We start from the raw sequence: 17,184 nt of genomic DNA, 5'->3' as shown, positions 1-17,184 counted from the left end.
CCTGGGAACCAACATGCGACCCTTCCATATGGGCGCCCAATCGCTTGAGCCACATCCGCTTCCCTCTGTATATAGTTTCAATTTATAAGAGAAAATCCCCCCCACCTCCCCTAAAGAAATGTTTGATTAACACGGAAGGATATTAATGTGGTGGGGGTGGAAATGGGGTCAAGAACACTCAGCAGGGGAGGAAAGAAGAGTCAGATTCTGCAGACCTTGTTGGCCATGCCCAGAATTTTGTGTTTTGTCTTAAACAGGAATGAGAAGCCACTGAAGATGTATAAGCAGGGGAAAGATATCATCAGAGTTGGGGTTTTTAAAGATTACTCTGGTTGTAGCATGGAAAATCCTTTGTGTGGAGGAAAGAGCCAATTTAGGAATTAACAGTTAGGGAACTCCTGCAGTAGTCCAAGTAGAATGGAGAGAAGGGGTTGGATTCAAGATAAATCTGGGAGAGGATACCAATAGACATTTTTGTTGTAGTTTTTTAAAGGTGGTGCCAGGGATTGAAGGTGGGACCGCATACATGGAATGGGAGGCAGGCACTCAACCACTGAGCTACATCCGCTCCCCGTCAATAGACCTTTTAGAGAGACTGGATTTGGCCAGGCCAGGTAGAGGAAGGCAAGGCTATGCCATTTTGTGGAGATAGGGGAGCACTTGAGGAGGATCAGGTCTGAGTGGGGTAGGGCACAGGAAATGAATTTGCTTTTGTTTGGTTAACTTTCTTGAGACGGTCAAGTACAAGTGTTTGGAAGGTAATTGGAAATGGGGGATATGGAGTTCACAGGGAAATGTAGGAGCCATTTTCTTAATTTAAACATTGTTCAAAAAAACGATGATTGTTAATGGTTTCACAAAGTAATTTATGAGTTTATCACAATTTGGGGGACAATTCCCTTATTATTGGACATCTGGATTATATTTAATTTTCTACTGCTAGTAACTACTGTTTATTTTCTATAAGAAATTAGATGCATTTTTAAATGACACACTCAGAAAAGATGAAGAAAACTTGCTCAAGATTGCTTATTATCTCACCCAACCCCTGAGAGCCAATTTGCATATCTGCCAATTTGTATTATTAATCTGCCAATTTGATAGGAAAAAAAAATAGTACCTGTTACACTGTTCTAAGAATGAGATAATTCATGTAAATCATAGAATTTAACATGGTAGCTTGTCTGTGATGAAAGCTCCAAAATGATAAAATAGGTATTATTAATATGTTCATTATAGGAAGATTAGAAAATAAAGATAGTAAGAAAAGTATCTTGTAATCCAGAGCTAACTTTTATATTTTGGTGGTTCTTTCTTTTATTTAGTTGTATCTGTGCATGATAGATTAACTGAAAATAAAGCAAGTTACAAAGTCATATGTACAATTCTTATTTTGAGGGCCTCTTTGTGACATTTGGTGATACTAGTCACGTCACTTGTCTTCTGGGATTCTATTGTCTTGTTTTTGACTGTTTCTTTTCTTAACAGGCTTCGAAGGCTCCCATTTGTCATAGAACTGAGTGTTTCTAGAAGGAAAATGAAATCAGCAGTAGCAAATACCGCAAAGAGATGAAATAAGTTAAAAGAATTTCAGTAGAGTTGTGAGAGCAAAACCTGGTTGCAGTGGGATGAGCAGTGAATGGAAAGTAAGTGGAAACTACTTTTTCTGGAAGTTTGGATATGAAATACGGTTTCTATAGGAGAGGACTGAGCTTATTTATTGACTTACAGGAAGGAATCATGTAAGGTTTTGAGTTTGAATGATCAAGGTTATAAAAGAGAGATGACTGATGGGACAACATACCAAGAGATGAGGGACTGGGGTCTAGGGGCAGTATGGTAGTTGACTTTGAACAAATGGTTGACATTGAGACCTGTGGAAAGACAGTTAGAATGGGTCGGGGATGGCTAGGTATTTCGGATAGCTATGTGGAAGGTCAAAATAGAGCATCTCTGCTGGCCTTAATTTCCTTGCTAGGTTAAGAGGCAAGGTGGTCTTCTGTAAGTGAGGAGGTAGGGATTAAGTTGGGGGCTTGAGAATGATGAAGAGTTAGAAGAGTTGTTGAGATGATTAGGGGAGAGAGCTGACAAAGGATAAATGTAAGAATTGATGAGTGGTAGGAGTGGATGTGGCTCAAGTGGGTGAGAGCCTGCTTCCCACATGGCAGGTCCCGGTGCCTTCTAAAAACAAAACAAACATCAAACAACAAGCAAAACAAACAAACAAAAAACAACTCAAGAAAGCCGATGTGGCTTAGTGGTTGAGCGCCACCTTCCCGCAAACGAGGTCCTGGGTTCAATCCTTAGCCGTGGTACCTCAAAGCAAAACAAAACAAAACAAAAACTTGATGAGTGGTACTGAAGGCCTGGGTAATGTGAGGCACCATGAATCTATTTGGCACCTATTAGAAAGCAGCACAACTATCTCTACTCCCAGATAGCATATTGCATACAGAAAATCCTAAGGAACCCAGTAAATAATTGTTAGCACTAATAAACTGGTGTCATAAGATGGGGCTTTCTTTTAGCTTTCAGAACCATAAGCTAACAAATTCCCATTGTTTAATCCAATCCATTTCATGGTATTTGCTTGAGCAGCCTAAGAATCTAAAACAGCAATTTGAATAAATCTTAAAATTTCCTCTCACCGTTTCTGGATAAGAACATGTAATAAACCAAGAAGAGAAGAGAAAATAACCTGGTAATGGGCATCTACAAAAAGCAAAACAACATAGCTAACATCATATTTAATGATGAAACATGGAATACTTTCAAGATCAGGGATGGGACAGGGCTCGCCGCTCTGAACACTCCCACTCAGCATTGTACTGGAGGTTCTAGCCAGGGCAGCTGGCAAGAAAAAGATAAGAGGCATCCAGATTGTAAAGGAAAAGGTATGACTATCTCCATTCACAGACAGCATACTGAGCATAGAAAATCCTAAGGAACCCATGAAAAGAGTGTTAGCACTAATAAACAGGTTCAGCCAGGTTGCAGGATACAAGATTAATGCACAAAAATCAGTTATACTTCTATACTGTAGAAATGAGAAAATGGAAAATGAAATTAAGAAAACAATTCCATTTATAATAGCATCAAAAAGGTTAAAATACTTAGGGATAAATTTAGTGAAAGGAGGGTAAAACTTACCCTCTAAAACTACAAAATATTGTTGAAATAAATTAAAAATGTAAATAAATAGACATTCCATATTCATGGATTGGAAGACTTAGCACTGTTAAGATGACAATTACCCCCAAACTGATCTACCAGTGCAAACCCTGTCAAAATCCCTACTGGCTTCTTTGAAGAAACTGACAAGCTGATCCTAAAATTTATATGTAATAGTAAAGGAGCTTGAATAATCAAAATAGTCTTGAAAAAGAAGAAAAAAGTTGGAGGACTCACATTTCCCAATTTTAAATCTTACCACAAAGCTACAGTAATTAAGACATTGTGGTACTGCCATAAGGAAAGACATATACATTAATAGAAGAGAATCAAGAATCTAGAAATCCGTACATTTATGGTAAATTCATTTTTGATAAAGATACCAATGGAGAAAAAACAGTCTTTTTAGGAAATGGTACCTAGACAACTGGATATTCACATGCAAAAGAATGAAGTTGGACCCCTACCTCACACCAAGTAAAAATTGTTGATGTAAGTTTAAACGCCAAAACTATTTAACTCCTAGAAAAAAATTTAAATCTTCTTGACCTTGGTTTCTTAGCTATGACACCAAATGCAAAGCAACGAAAGAGAAACATTAAACTGGATTTCATCAAAATTAAAAACTTTTGTGCTTCAAAGCATACCATCAAGAGAATGAAAAAGCCACAGAATAGGAGAAAATACTTGTAAATCATGTATCTGACAAGGCACTTGCATCTAGAATATATAAATAACTCTTACAACTCAATAATAAAAAGACAAATAACCCAATTAAAAACGGGCAAAGGCTCTGAAGAGACTTTATTCAAACAACAAATGGCCCATAAGTACATAAAGATGTTCAACATCATTAACCATCAGGGAAGTGCAAATCAAAAACCACTTCTCCACTCGGATGGCTAGAATCACCAAGTCAGATAATCTCAAGTGTTGGCAAGGATGCGGAGAAATCAGAGCCCTCATACACAGCTGGATGGAATATAAAATGGTGCAGCAGCTTTGTGAGAGAGACTTGCAGCTCCTTAAGCAATTAAACGTGGAGTTATCATATGACCCAGGAATGCTACTCCTACTTCTACGAAAAAACAGGTCCACACACACAAAAAAACTGTATCTGGATGTTCACAGCATTATTCTTAATAGACAAAAGTAGAAACAATGCAAATGTCCATTAACTGATGGATAAACAAAATGTGGTCTCTGTCTCCAACAGAATATATTTGGCAGTAAAAAGGAATGGCGTACTGACAAATGCTATTACACGAAGGAACCTCGAAAACACTGTGCTCAGTTACTGTGGCAGTGGATGCAGCTCAAGCAGCTGAGCGCCTGCCTCCCACGTCTAAAGTCCCCGGTTTGATCCCCTGTACCTCCTAAAAACAAAACCATTCAAACAAACGAAAAAACCAGCTTTCACTGGGGAGCAGCTGCTTCCCATGTTAGGATTCCATTTATATGAAATGTCCAGTCCAGAAGAGGCAAATCTGTAGAGAGAGAGAGCAGATTAGTGGTTGCCCAGGGCTGGGAAGGCTGGGAATGATTTCTCAAGAGTGTGGGGATACTTTTTGGGGTTGGTTTTGGTCATGGATGTATAACTCTGTGAATATACTAAAATCCACTGAACTGTACAGTTCAAGTGGGCGAATTATGTTATGTGAGATATACCATAAAAAAAAAATTAATTGCAGAGCTAGACACCAGGCAAAATAAAGGCTGCCCCTTCAGATCTCATTACCAATAACAACCTGTCAACGTACAGCCAAGACTGGCAGCTCGGCTGGGGTTTTCCAGCTCCGCCCGGCGTATCTCAGGAACCCCTCCAAGAGATGGCAGCTGTCTTTTTGCACGTCTGCACGAATGTAGCCCAGGGCTTGCTACGAAGCATGGAGGACTGAAAAAAAACTTAAAAAAATAACAACCCAAGAACAACACTCAGAAAAGGCCTGGCGATGGCAATTTTATTTTCTTTTGTGAAAATAAACAACTGGGAGTTTAAATTGTTCCAAAAAAAAAAACCATAAAAACAAAAAGGAAATACACATAGAAGAAGCGTGTGAGGTGATGGGGCGAGGGGAAGAGGGTGCTCAGAACTTTGGTGGGTTGTGCCGGCGTGCAAGGACCGGGCGACAAGGGCCAGCCAGGCCCTGCCTGCTGCGTGGGGGCTGTTGGGGGAAGAGCTCAACCGGCTCTCAGGCTGGCAGGCAGGCCTCTTCCTCCGGGCTGGAACGCAGGATCCTTCCCTGGAGGAAGTGGCAGGCACTTGGAGTCCCTTTACAGGCTGGGGAGAACCGCATCGGGGACCTCCTGTCCCGCCCAACGCTGGAGGCCAGGTCGGGTCCCTGGGGGAAGGGGATGCTGGTGGCGCCAAATCAGGCACGTCTTTCCGCGTGGCGACGGCCTTCCACCGGGCAGAGAGACAGAGAAGAGCACGCCGCCACCAGCAAGCGACCAAACACGGGGCCGGTTAGGGGGAGATGCCCAGGAGCGGCCTGTAGACCAGAGGCGCTGGGTTCGGGGGCCACAGGGGCGGTGGGCCGGGGTCGGGGCGGGGGTGTGAGGGCAAGGGGAGACGACGAGAAGGGGGAGGAGGGCAGAAAGTCAGAGGTAGAGAGAAGGGGTCTTCTGCCCAGGTCTGTCCACGCAGCACCCACGGGAAGCGTGACGCCCTGATTTTCAGCTCTTCTCTCTAAGATTTTTTTTTGTTGTGTTTTGTTTTGTTTTTTAAAAAAAGCCTTAACAGGACAAGCTACTGGTTACATCTACAAAATGTAAAGCGCTGCTGTTGACCAGTCGCTTTACGGAACAGTCCGGAGTGGTCAAATATTGACCAATAAAGTTTCCTGTGTTTTTTCCTTTCTTTCTTTCTTAGGATTCACTAACCGCTCGAGGAGCCACGGGCAGCCTGCTGAGGTCAGGGGGCAGCTCAGTGGCCGGACTTGGTGACCAAGGACAGAGGCTGGGCCTGGAGCACGGGGAGGGCCTGATGGGCGTGGAGCGTGGCCGAGAAGGAGGGGGGGGGACGCCAGGAGGGCGGCGGGCACGGAGCCGAGCGGGAGGGGCCGCGACAGCAGCGGGGGCTGGCTGCCCGGCGGGCCGGACGAGGTGGCCGTGGCCTTGGCCGACAGGAAGGCGGCCGAGTGCAGGGCCAGCTGGGCCCGGCTCTCCGGCTTGGTGGTGAGGGACAGGGGCTGGGCCTGCTCCGAGTGGGTGGCGGCGGGCGCGGCGGGCGAGGCCAGGGCGGCGGAGGGGGTGGCGGGGGAGTCCAGCGTGCTGCCGTGGGACGAGGCGGGGCTGTCGCAGGGCTTCTCGGGGGGCAGGTACTGCACACACGGCTTCTTGCTCTTGGAAGCCAGGGCACCTGGGGGAAGCACAGGTGTGAGCGGTGCTCTGGGCGCGGGGGGCTGAGGGGCGGCCCGGGCGGCCTGCGCCCCCCTGCTCGTGGGCGGGCAGCGAGCACCCGACGCTCCCGCTAACGTTTGCGAGATGGGGCAACCGCACTGAGGAGCACTTACTGCAGACAGAAGGGGCGGCGCCGCGGGCGACAGAGACCCGTGCCCGACCCAGGGGAAGACGGCTCGGTCTGACACCCCACCGCCTTCCCTTCCCAAATCTCCTCGCTTTGGGATGGCTCTGCGCTCGATTTGCTTTACAGTCTTTGGCTCGTAGCACAGTAGTGTAGCACCTGCGAAGCAGGAGCTAGACAGTGGACCTTGCATCCTGTATATATTTTATGGATGTGTATTCACATATGGGTGTATCCCCATAAATTATATAGAGCCAAAAAAAAAAAAAAGGAAAGATAAAAATGACTGGAGACACAGATTGGGTCTTCCTTGAGGTGGTCTCCAAACCTCAACCCTCGCTGGTGTCAACACCTCTGTGCTAAGTGTGATTCTGGTGTGAAGAGACGCAAAGACGCGATACCTATCCTGGGCACAGAGCGGCCCTGATCAGAAGCACGCTGGTCGACCGAGGTCGCTGGAGGGAGACCTCGTGCTGATGGACTCGCCGGTGGGTGGTACGATGCTCTCTAGTATGTTACTTTCTTAAGAGGATTTCCAGGATAATTTCAACTGCATTCACTTTTTACCCTATGCCTTGATCTTGTTTTTCTAGGAGGTACTAGGGATTTGACCTGGGACCTCCTACATGGGAAGCAGGCGCTCAACCACAGAGTCTAGCTGCTCCCACCACGCCTTGATTTTAGAGCCTCACACTGGGGTGAGATGTCACTCAACCGCCGGGTGAAGGGCCCAGGCTTTGACAGGAGAAAGCCCTGGAATCAAGTCCTACCTCTGCCATTTACCAAGCAGACTGGGGACGTTTTGCCCTAACTTCTCGGAGGAAGGCCCTCTCCAAGAAGGGGTCAGAGCGACACCTATCTGAGTCTACACCAGAGGATGCCGCGAATCAGAGGCCCCGGAACCGCGAGCACCGTACAGCCGGGCGCCTTGGGGCGGCCTGGCGCGGCTGTGGGGGCGGGCTCACCCTCTGCCTCCTGGACTTGCTGCTGTGCTTGGGTCTGTGATAACTGCTTTTCTCTCTTCCGCTTCTTTTTCTTACCCTAAACAAAAAATAAAGCGCAAGGAAGAGGTAACCCGGGACGGCACGGCGCAAGGCCTCAGAGGGACTCCAGATACGGAGGGGAGGAGGGGCGCCCGGGGAGCGTGCGGCCGGTGCGGGGTGGCTTCCTCTCCCCGCTGCGCTCCCCACGCTGGCTCTCCCACCAGCCTGGGCGCCAGCCCGCCTCGGCAGCCCCCTCCCTTCGCCATTCTTCAGGCCTGTTTTCCTTCTCTCCCCAGAACCGCGGCTCTCCGTTTTTTATTTGTTTTTATTCTTGAGGAGTTCCAGGCCCCTCAGCAAATCCATCGGAGCTACGGGCCCTCTTACTCGGGGAAAAGCAAATGAGAACACGCCTGCAAAGACGTGCCTCGTGCCTAGGGGTTCATCTCCAACGGTCAGGAACCCTTGGCCTGAGAGACTGTCGCCACCAGGGGTGGCACGGGGGTCACGCCGCCCCTGTCGTTACGGAATCAGAGGCTGGGGCCAGCACGCAGTCAAGTCTGTCCTCAGGAGGCACCAAACCCATTTCCTCGGGGACCTCCCGAGGACTGAGACGCCCCTCTCGCTTCTGGAGAAACAGGGCTCTCTCCCCTCCTCCCGGGTCCCCCGCACACAGTGACTTCCCTTCTCCCCCTCTCCTCCTGCAGAGGCTGCTCTGGGGGCCCCAGTGGCCCCCTGCCCGGCGCGGGCACTCACGTAGTTGTCCCGGGCCGACCAGGTGGGGTAGAGCTGGGAGTGAAGCTGCCGCTCCTTCCGGGCCAGCTCGTAGTACTTGGCCTGCTCCTCTCGAGACAGGTTGTGCCACTGAGGGGGAGAGGGCGGGAGGGACGAGGCGCGGTGGGTGCAGGGCCCCGGGCCTCCCAGGGGCGGGAGGGCAGGGTGGCGCTTACCTTCCTCCCCAGGATCTGGTTGATGGCCGCGCTCTCCTTGAGCGTGCACTCGGCCACCACCTTGGCCCTCATCTCCTTCATGTACAGCATGAAGGCGTTGAGCGGCTTCTTCACGTGCGGCTTCTTCTCCTCCTCCTTCTTCACCGCCACCGGCGACTTCCTGGAAGCCACGGGGCCCCGGGTGGGTGCGGCGCCGGCCCCTGCCTCCGGGCCAGGCCTCCGGGAGGGGAGAGGGAACCGCTGCCACCTCGAGGCGCCCCCCACCGCCTCCAGGCCCCTGGCGCCTCCCACACGTCAGCACAGACTTCCAAACTCCTCCAAGCCGCCCCCAGAAATCCACCCAGAACCTTCCCGCCACATGGGGGGGGGGGGGGGGGGAAGGTGGCTCCTTGAGCTGCCCTGACAGGGACGGAGGAGGTGGGCGAGGGCGCCCAGGCAGGAGCCGAGGGGGCGCTCCTCAGCGGCCAGGCGCTGGCTGGGGGTGTCCCGTGGTCTCTGCGGCAGAGAGGACGGAGCGCGGGCCCTGGTGCAGTCTCGGCTCTGCTGCGGGCCAGCCCCATGGCTCTCTGTGTCCTCTCCGGGCTACAGCTTTTCATGCCCGGGACGGGGGTGACAGAAGCTCAGACCTTTCAGACTCTCCCTGACCATCCAAAACCTGATTCTAAAACCCCTCTGGGGAAGCGGACGTGGCCCAGTGGTTAGGGCGTCCGCCTACCACATGGGAGGTCCACGGTTCAAATCCCAGGCCTCCTTGACCCATGTGGAGCTGGCCCATGCGCAGTGCTGATGCGCGCAAGGAGTGCCCTGCCACGCAGGGGTGTCCCCGTGTAGGGGAGCCCCACGCACAAGGAGTGCGCCCCATAAGGAGAGCCGCCCAGCGTGAAAGGAAGTGCAGCCTGCCCAGGAATGGCGCTGCACACACGGAGAGCTGACACAACAAGATGACGCAACAAAAAGAAACACAGATTCCTGTGCAGCTGACAACAACAGAAGCGGACCAAGAAGACGCAGCAAAAAGACACAGAGAACAGACAACCGGGGTGGGGGGGGAAGGGGAGAGAAATAAATAAATCCTTAAAAAATAAAAATAAATAACAATAAAACGCTTCTGTAGCATGAGAAAAGGCACACCGGCTTTCTGAAAGGATGGGGCCACGAGAGCCAAGGGGGCCGTTCCCAGCAGGGGTCACTGCGAGGGCCAGCACACGGCACCGAGAGCGAGCCACGGCACCTGGGGCTCCGGGACTGGCCCCCCACTCAAAGCTGCCCCCGGCTCCGCGCCCAGGCCGCCCCTCGCTCACGCCGCCTGCCACTCACGCGCTCACGGCGGGGCTCAGGCTGGGGGGCGCCAGCTCCTGCTTGACGATGGGGGAGACGATGGCGGGGTGGGGGATCCCTGAGGTGGGCAGGCCCGGGTGGGTGGGCGCCACCATGTGCGGGGAGAACCGGCTGGACACCAGGCTGCGGACCAGGGGGAGCAAACGGCAGCGGGTAAGACCTGGGCAGGGGCAGCTCGAGCCTGGCCTCGCGCGGTCTTGACGACGGGAAGGGCTGCCTTCCAGGCCCGAAAGACCCCAACCCTCCTCCTCCTCCAAAACCATGCAATGCAAGAGGTGGAGCAGAGGGGCAGGGGTTGGGGCACACAACGGGAAATGAAGGACTCAGCGGCAGCTCCTCTGTCCATTTCACGCAGAGCCTGAGGCCCCCAGGGACTGCCTCCCCCCACTGACATTTCAGGAACACACCCACGTGCTCCCGGGTCTCTGACTTCAGGGGGACGTGCTGAGACCCAGAGCCCAGCTGTGCGGGCAGGGCAGAGGGCGCACGGCAGCAGGGTTGCACGTTGGGAGCTTCGAGGGATGGGAGAGGAGGGGTCCCACAGCCCCCACTCCAGCCAGGGGAGGAGGGCGGCCGGGGAGGCTGAGCGGTGACGTGGTGACCCGCAGGTGGACGTCCCCTGCCCGCAGGCCCTCTCCCAGGACTCACCTGGACATGGAGGCGTTCATGGCGAAGGCGGGGTAAGGATGCCGGAAGCCGCTGGGAGGGAGCGGGTACATGGGCTGTCCTTGCCTGCAGGGGCCGGGGGTGGGCAGCGGGTCGGCCAAGCGGTCGGTCATGAAGCAGGGAAGCTGGGGGCAGGGGAGGGGCCGGGAAGGAGGGGAGCAGGGAGGGAGGGTGGAGGCAGCCGCGCAGGGGCCAGCACGCGGGGGTCCAGGACGCGGGGCCCCGCAGAAGGGCTGGGAAGGCCGGAAGCTTCCTTACTGTGGGACGAGCCAGCCAAGGGGATGCGGGATTTGTCCGACGGCTCCGGGAGACAGAGGATAATATGGGGACAGTTCAGACGGGTGCGGGGGCCGGGGGATGCCTGCTTCCAAAGAGAGACGTGTCAGAGGACCCCACCGCACCCCCTGGAAACCACCCCGAGCCCCGCCCCCCGATGGTCTGGCGTTTGGAAGGCCCCTTTCTTTTGTGGTCCTAGCCTTCTCCCACCTCCCCTCAAGGACGCGTGCAGGGGAGGCAGGACAAACGTCCCTTCTCCCACAGAGCCCGTCTCTGACATCCCTGCCAGCCAGGAGCGAGCCTCATGGCAGGGAGGGACGGGAGAGCTGGACTACAGGGTCTCGTGACACCCCCAGAGCTGACGGCCAGCCAGCCCTCCGGAAAATCCCGCCTCGTGCGTGGAGAAAGACACCTGGGGTTTCTGCCCACATCTGCCCTCCCTATTATCCGGATCGCAGTATCCTTTATTTTACCAAAGAGGGGATCCCAGAAAGCTCCGGGCTGGGGCAGCCCTGTGACTCCTGGGAAGATGACCCAGGACCCTTGGGCTGGACAGGGCTGGTGGGGAAGTCGAAGGGAAAACAACAAACCCATCGAGCCTCCCTGCTTTCCAGCCGTCCTTAGGAGCCTGCTAGTGTCGACTACTCTGCGTGAAACGGTCAGCGGAGGGCGGAGGTCTGGAGGCCGCAGCCTGCGGCCAGGCGGGACTTTCTAAATTGGTCTCTCAGCTCGGGCCACTCTCAAAGTGTCCAGCGATTTGAAAGCCAAAGAAAGAGCGTCTGTCATATTGCAGGCTCTCACGGATAGGAACTAAATGCGATGAGTAGACTTAGGGAGTTGGACTGTGCCGTGAAGGCTGGTGGGAGACAATGCAGTTGGAGAGCGCGGAGCTGACGCGGGATGTGTGCAGAGTGTTTCATAAGGTAAATTGCAAATATATGGTGACGGATGGAGTCGGTGGCAGCACGTGATAATGAGTGTAACAAACACTGTTGATTTGCGGGTGTGACTGTGGCTGAAACGGGTAGTCCAGGGAGGTGAATGCTAGCTGGAGGATAGCTGGGAGATAATATAGGGAATCTGTAACAAGGATTTTGGCAGTAATGAGGATTGTGGTTAATAATATAAATACAGGAATGTTCTACAGGTTGTTAATGGTGACTCATGGGAAAAATATAACAACTTACGGATGATAATTAACAATATTGCAAATGTTTTTGTAGTAAAAGCAAAGAAGGTACTATACTAACACTAAAGGTAAAAAAAGATATTGGGTTTAGTTTTATGAGCTATGAATATGATCAAGCTTTTTCCCCCCTCTTCTTCATTTAACCAATCTCTGCTCATCTATGTATCTTTCTGAACATGGGAGGAACAACTGTTTATTTTTTAGATTAGGTGAGCTGAAAGTGCCTGGATAGAACTTTTTTGGAGTAATGCTTGTTGAGCTGCCTTTTAGCTATTATTATTATTTTTTACAACTGAAATAAAGTTTGAATAAAAAAAACAACAGCAAAGAATGAATGACAGCCTGTGGTGGAGCCCCTTCATGCCTCGTCTCGTCTAATTTCCTTTAATCCTCAAAATGACCTTAGGTAAGGCCAAGACGAAGACACCCAAGAGGCTTGGGTTTATCGGGAAGGTCACAAGACGCCGGAGAGGCCGAAACCAGCTCTGAAGCCAGGACTGCCTGCTCCGAGGGCGCTGGGCCCCCGGGAGAGAGGCCTGCCGGCGACGACTCACCTGTCTTTGGGTCAATCTCCGTGGACAGGTGTGTGGGAGGCGAGCCGGGGGAGAAGTGGTCGTTGCTGTAGGTGATGAGGGGCGTCAGCGGGTGCATGTGATGTGGGTGCTGCACAACAGGGACTTTATTAGACTGAAAGACAGAGAGACAAAGCCTCGGAACGTGGCCGAGGGCCGAGGGGGGCTGCAGCTGCCGCGGGCTGCATCTGGGCACCATCCACGCGACGGCCGAGCCAGCCCCTGCACCAGCCTGAGGAGGGAGGGGAGCACGCCAAGCCACACAGAGGGGACCGACGTGGTCAGGGCAGGGAGCACGGCTGCCTCCAGCACATCTGGCCCAAACCGGCTCTGTCCTGCGCAGTGCTGAGTGCACGGGCTCGTGATGAGCGCCGTACCCATTAAACAGATGTCCCGGGGACTTCAGTCTTTGATCTGCTCAAATGTGGGTGAGCCCTGAATCTCAGCAGAGCTGCAGCCAGCACCTACTCTCCCGTCCACCGGACTCACCCAGGATAACCAACAAAATGATGATGATGAACAGCCCCCATCCCCCAAAGCAAAGAGCATCTGCAGCTGCAAGCCAAACAGTTCCAGCCGTCAGCTCCACGGGCTCTAAGCCCCCTCTCCATCGGAAACTGAGCGGGCATCACCACCCTACAATCCTCAAGATTGAGGAATGAAGAAACCTAAGCGGGAATACAACCATGGACTAAAGTAGACTTATTATTATTCTAGTAATGGACGAACTTGTAACACTGATATAAAGACAGTGGCCACCAGAGGTCCTGAGAGCGGGAGAGGGAAGAACAGGTGTAACAAGAGGCAATTTGGGGACATTGGAATTGTCCAGAATGACACTGCAATGACGGATACAGGCCATTTTACATTCTGTCAAAACCTGTAAAATTGTGTGGTGCAAAGTGTAACCATAATGTAAACTATAGCCCATGGTTAGCAGCAATGCTTCAACATGTGTTCATCAACTGTAACCAATGTACCACACTAGTGAGCGATATTATCCACAGAGGAAAGTGGGGGAGGAGGAGGATTGGGTATATGGGAATCTCCTATATTTTCAATGTAACTTTTGTATAATCTAAAACTTCTTTAAAAATAAGGAAAAGAAATAGTTAAAAAAAAAAAAAAACACCACACCATGGGCTGCTGAATTATTGACTGTGCTCTGTGTAATCTCAGTGGTCTGAAAAAGGTTTCCAAATAAACATCACAGCAGCGGCTCTCAAGTGCAAGTCCGTGGTGAGAGAGACGGGGGACCGAGCGGAAGGGAACTGCCATTGCTGGACCTCGTGGAACCAGCTATTATGTTCAGGCTTCACGGACATGGCCCGAGAGCCCCGAGATCACTCTGCCAGCCTAACCACCCATTTCGTTTGACTTAAGACACCACTAAGGTAAGGAGCACCATTAGTTTATATAACTCGTAAAAAAGGAAAGCTCGCCTGTTAGTGACACACCCTGATTTCAGAGATGTTAAAATTGGAAAAATCTGTGCATCCTGAAACTGGTAAACTGTACTAATGCCTCATTTTTAAAACCTCATTTGACTCAACAATAAAAATTTTTATTATAAAAATAGCTGCAATTTATTGAGCACCTACACTATATGCTAAAAACAAAAACAAAAAACCCTATCCGTCAGAAAGAAAGGACAGATAGTACCTTCTTTGGGGTTGTTGTTGTTGAGGTATGGGGACTGGGTACTGAACCCAGGACCTAATATATGGGAAGCCACACTCAACCACTGAGCCACATCGGCTCCCCAGAGTTGGTTTTCTTGTTTGTTTTGTTTTTAGGAGGCACCGGAACTGAACCCGGGATCCCCCACGTGGGAAGCAGGTGCTCAACTGCTCGAGCCACACCTGCTCCCACATTTTTGATGATAAGGTACCTGAGTTACAAGGGGAGGAGGAGATGTTTAAAACCACATGGCGATTTGGACACAGGACTAAGGCCAGACATCCACACTGCTGTCCTCCCGTTGGAAATGTTGATTTCAGAGTTCACGAGCCCCTTTTCCTTCAACGTGGTGCCCGTTTGGTGCTCACAGTGCCAACCCCATCTATGCATTTCCTAGGGAGGCATATCTGACAGTCTTGCTCCACTTTTGGAGTAGAGGCAGAGAATTCGGACAGTCACGACCACAACCTCCCAGGAAATTGCCCCATGGCTGGGCCCGGTGGTGGAAATATACCTCACCTCTCCCAACTTCCTTTTCCTCCCGGGTCAGCTCGTTTGATGCTGCATAATAAACATTCAAACTGCATCCTTCTGACTGCACTGACCGTTCACTTACTGTTTATGATGTCTCTGCACATATGAACTTAGAGCACAAATCAAGAATAAAAATCTTATTTTACAGTCAAAAGTTGCAGGAACACCCAGTGCACCTAAGCTATGCATTGGGTGTTCCTGTAAACTGCCTTTTCTAAAGGGTGATTTTTAGTATTGTAAGAGCAATACATGAAAGTGATAAAAAATTACGAAAGAATTACATAGAAGGGTTACAATCTATTTAATTTATAATTAAATTTATAATTAAATATAATTTATAATCTATTTAAATTATAATTTTTTCAGTAAGACTAAATAGAAGCACACCAACATGCAAACGGCGGGTCTCTGAGGAACAGAACGATAGGTCTTTACTTTCATTGTCTCCCTTGCTGCATTTTCCAATTTTACTTTCATTATCATTAGCTATTTTCGAAATATAAATAACACCAATTCAAAAAAATGTAACTATCACTACATCACAAAAAGCACTTAGAAAACACAACCACACCATCTTAACCCAGTAATTATTCTCGTTTTGGTAACATACTCTCTTTCCTTCTGACTTCCTGTCCATCTGCTTTTTATTGACACACACTTCGTTTCTGGCCGTCCATCTTAGAACAGCACACGGTCCTCTGCAATCCTGACCGCCCGTGTGCTGTGCAGTTTGGCCTCATCAGAAGCTGTTCGACAGCACTGAGCGGTGGCAGGGTTCCAAAGCAGGGGAACATTTGAACGTCAAGGGAGACTCACTCCAATGCCCTCTGAGTTATTCTCGGTCCCCATTAGGTGGCATCATTGTCCAGAAAACGGACGGGGAGGGGATGACGATGGGCTCACAGAAGGAACAAGGTAAGTAAATACTGACTGGTCTCTGGTCTGGAGAAGCAGGATTCCTTTCTCCTGGGCTGCCCAAGGGAAAGCTCTCTTGGGAGGCTACCGTCCCAGCAAGAGTTCCTCTCTTCTCTCTTCAGCTGCACCCAGGGGCTAGGTGTTGGTAGCAGCAACTCAGGCCAGGGGGGGAGGAATACAACAGCTGCAGGAGATGAGCCCAGTACCACCAACAGGCTCAGCAAGGGAGCCGAGTCCAGGCAGACCCGAGGAAGAGCACCTCAGGGCCATCTTGGACCTCCGCCCCCTGCACAGGCTCCAGTCCAGCTCCCCCCTAGCTCAGGTGTTGCTCGGCTGTTTTGGTCTCTCTCGAGAGCTGGTCTAAGCCAACACTCTCTCTTTAAACCCCTGCCCCCCGAGGAAGCCACCGAGTATTGCAAGACAACCACTTGGTTTCCTGGAGGCCCCTCTATTTTGTTTTCCTCACATGCCAGTTTGTGGACGTTTCACCATTCTCTGGCCACCTGTCTCTATCCTCATGGCTCTCTCCCTTTTCCTTTTAATTTGATCAAAATGTATTTTATTAGTAATTATTTACATAAATGTCACAAAATAAACTAAACCTGCAGATCTATTTGTCAACTTTAGGTAGTTTTCCCTTGTGAAATCAACTTTTCTTTTTTTTTTTTTGAGGTACTGGGGGCTGGGGATTGAACCTGGGACGTCATACATGGGAAGCAGGTGCTCAACCACTGAGCTACACCTGCTCCTCAGGTTGATTTCTGCAGTCTTTGCAAGTTGGCCCGGGGATGCAATTCTTGGGTATAACCTTTTCTTATCAAAACTCTCCATTTCCCATTGTTCGCTGGCATTTACAGATTGAAAAAGGGAATCTTTAGGTTCCCTTTATTTTTGTTCCTTTGGCACTAGCCCCTTTTTATTCTGCATAGATGTTTACCTGAAAAAAAAAGTTTAAACCCGGTGAAATTCCAACGGCTGCTAGGATGTGTCTACGTGAATATCAGTTTTCACTGACGTTGAGGGAATTCAGGTGAGCTCTTTTGACCTCTAAATTCAAAGTTTTGTTTTTAAAATGTGGTTTTGCTCTCCACTCGTTGCCTTTTCTCGTTTTCATTTGCTTTGTTCTCTTCTTCAGGAGCACTATTTGCAGACTGGTTTGTCAGGTTCTCTCCCTTGTATCCATCGTCATCTTTTTCACCATTGTTCTCAATGGCACAAATTTGACTTACCCCATTGTTATGCTGCTTTATAGAAAGATGAGTGATCTGGGAGAGCCCAGGGACCATCTCAAGGAAGCTTAACCTCAAGAGCAGAAACTGACATCAGGGATGAGGGAGGTAGAAAATCATCGATGTCGGCTAAGCCTAGTGGGTGAAAGTTCGATAAG

General features: G+C 50.4%; 1 protein-coding gene across 1 annotated transcript in view; it reads right to left on the bottom strand.

The window, feature by feature from the left end:
* Positions 1 to 5,115: 5,115 nt before the first annotated feature.
* TCF7L1 (transcription factor 7 like 1) overlaps positions 5,116 to 17,184 on the bottom strand; it is a 159,044-nt gene continuing 146,975 nt past the window's right edge. Inside the window, 9 exon segments of the mRNA XM_058279001.2 lie at positions 5,116 to 6,190; positions 6,192 to 6,532; positions 7,663 to 7,738; positions 8,434 to 8,541; positions 8,628 to 8,787; positions 9,945 to 10,088; positions 10,614 to 10,697; positions 10,890 to 10,992; positions 12,651 to 12,783. Coding sequence (XP_058134984.1) covers positions 6,098 to 6,190; positions 6,192 to 6,532; positions 7,663 to 7,738; positions 8,434 to 8,541; positions 8,628 to 8,787; positions 9,945 to 10,088; positions 10,614 to 10,697; positions 10,890 to 10,992; positions 12,651 to 12,783 — 1,242 coding nt within the window. The 3' untranslated portion in view covers positions 5,116 to 6,097.

This window comes from Dasypus novemcinctus, chromosome 17, assembly GCF_030445035.2.
Source record: "Dasypus novemcinctus isolate mDasNov1 chromosome 17, mDasNov1.1.hap2, whole genome shotgun sequence".
Taxonomy (NCBI): Eukaryota; Metazoa; Chordata; class Mammalia; order Cingulata; family Dasypodidae; genus Dasypus; species Dasypus novemcinctus.
This window is presented reverse-complemented; position numbering and strand designations above follow the sequence as displayed.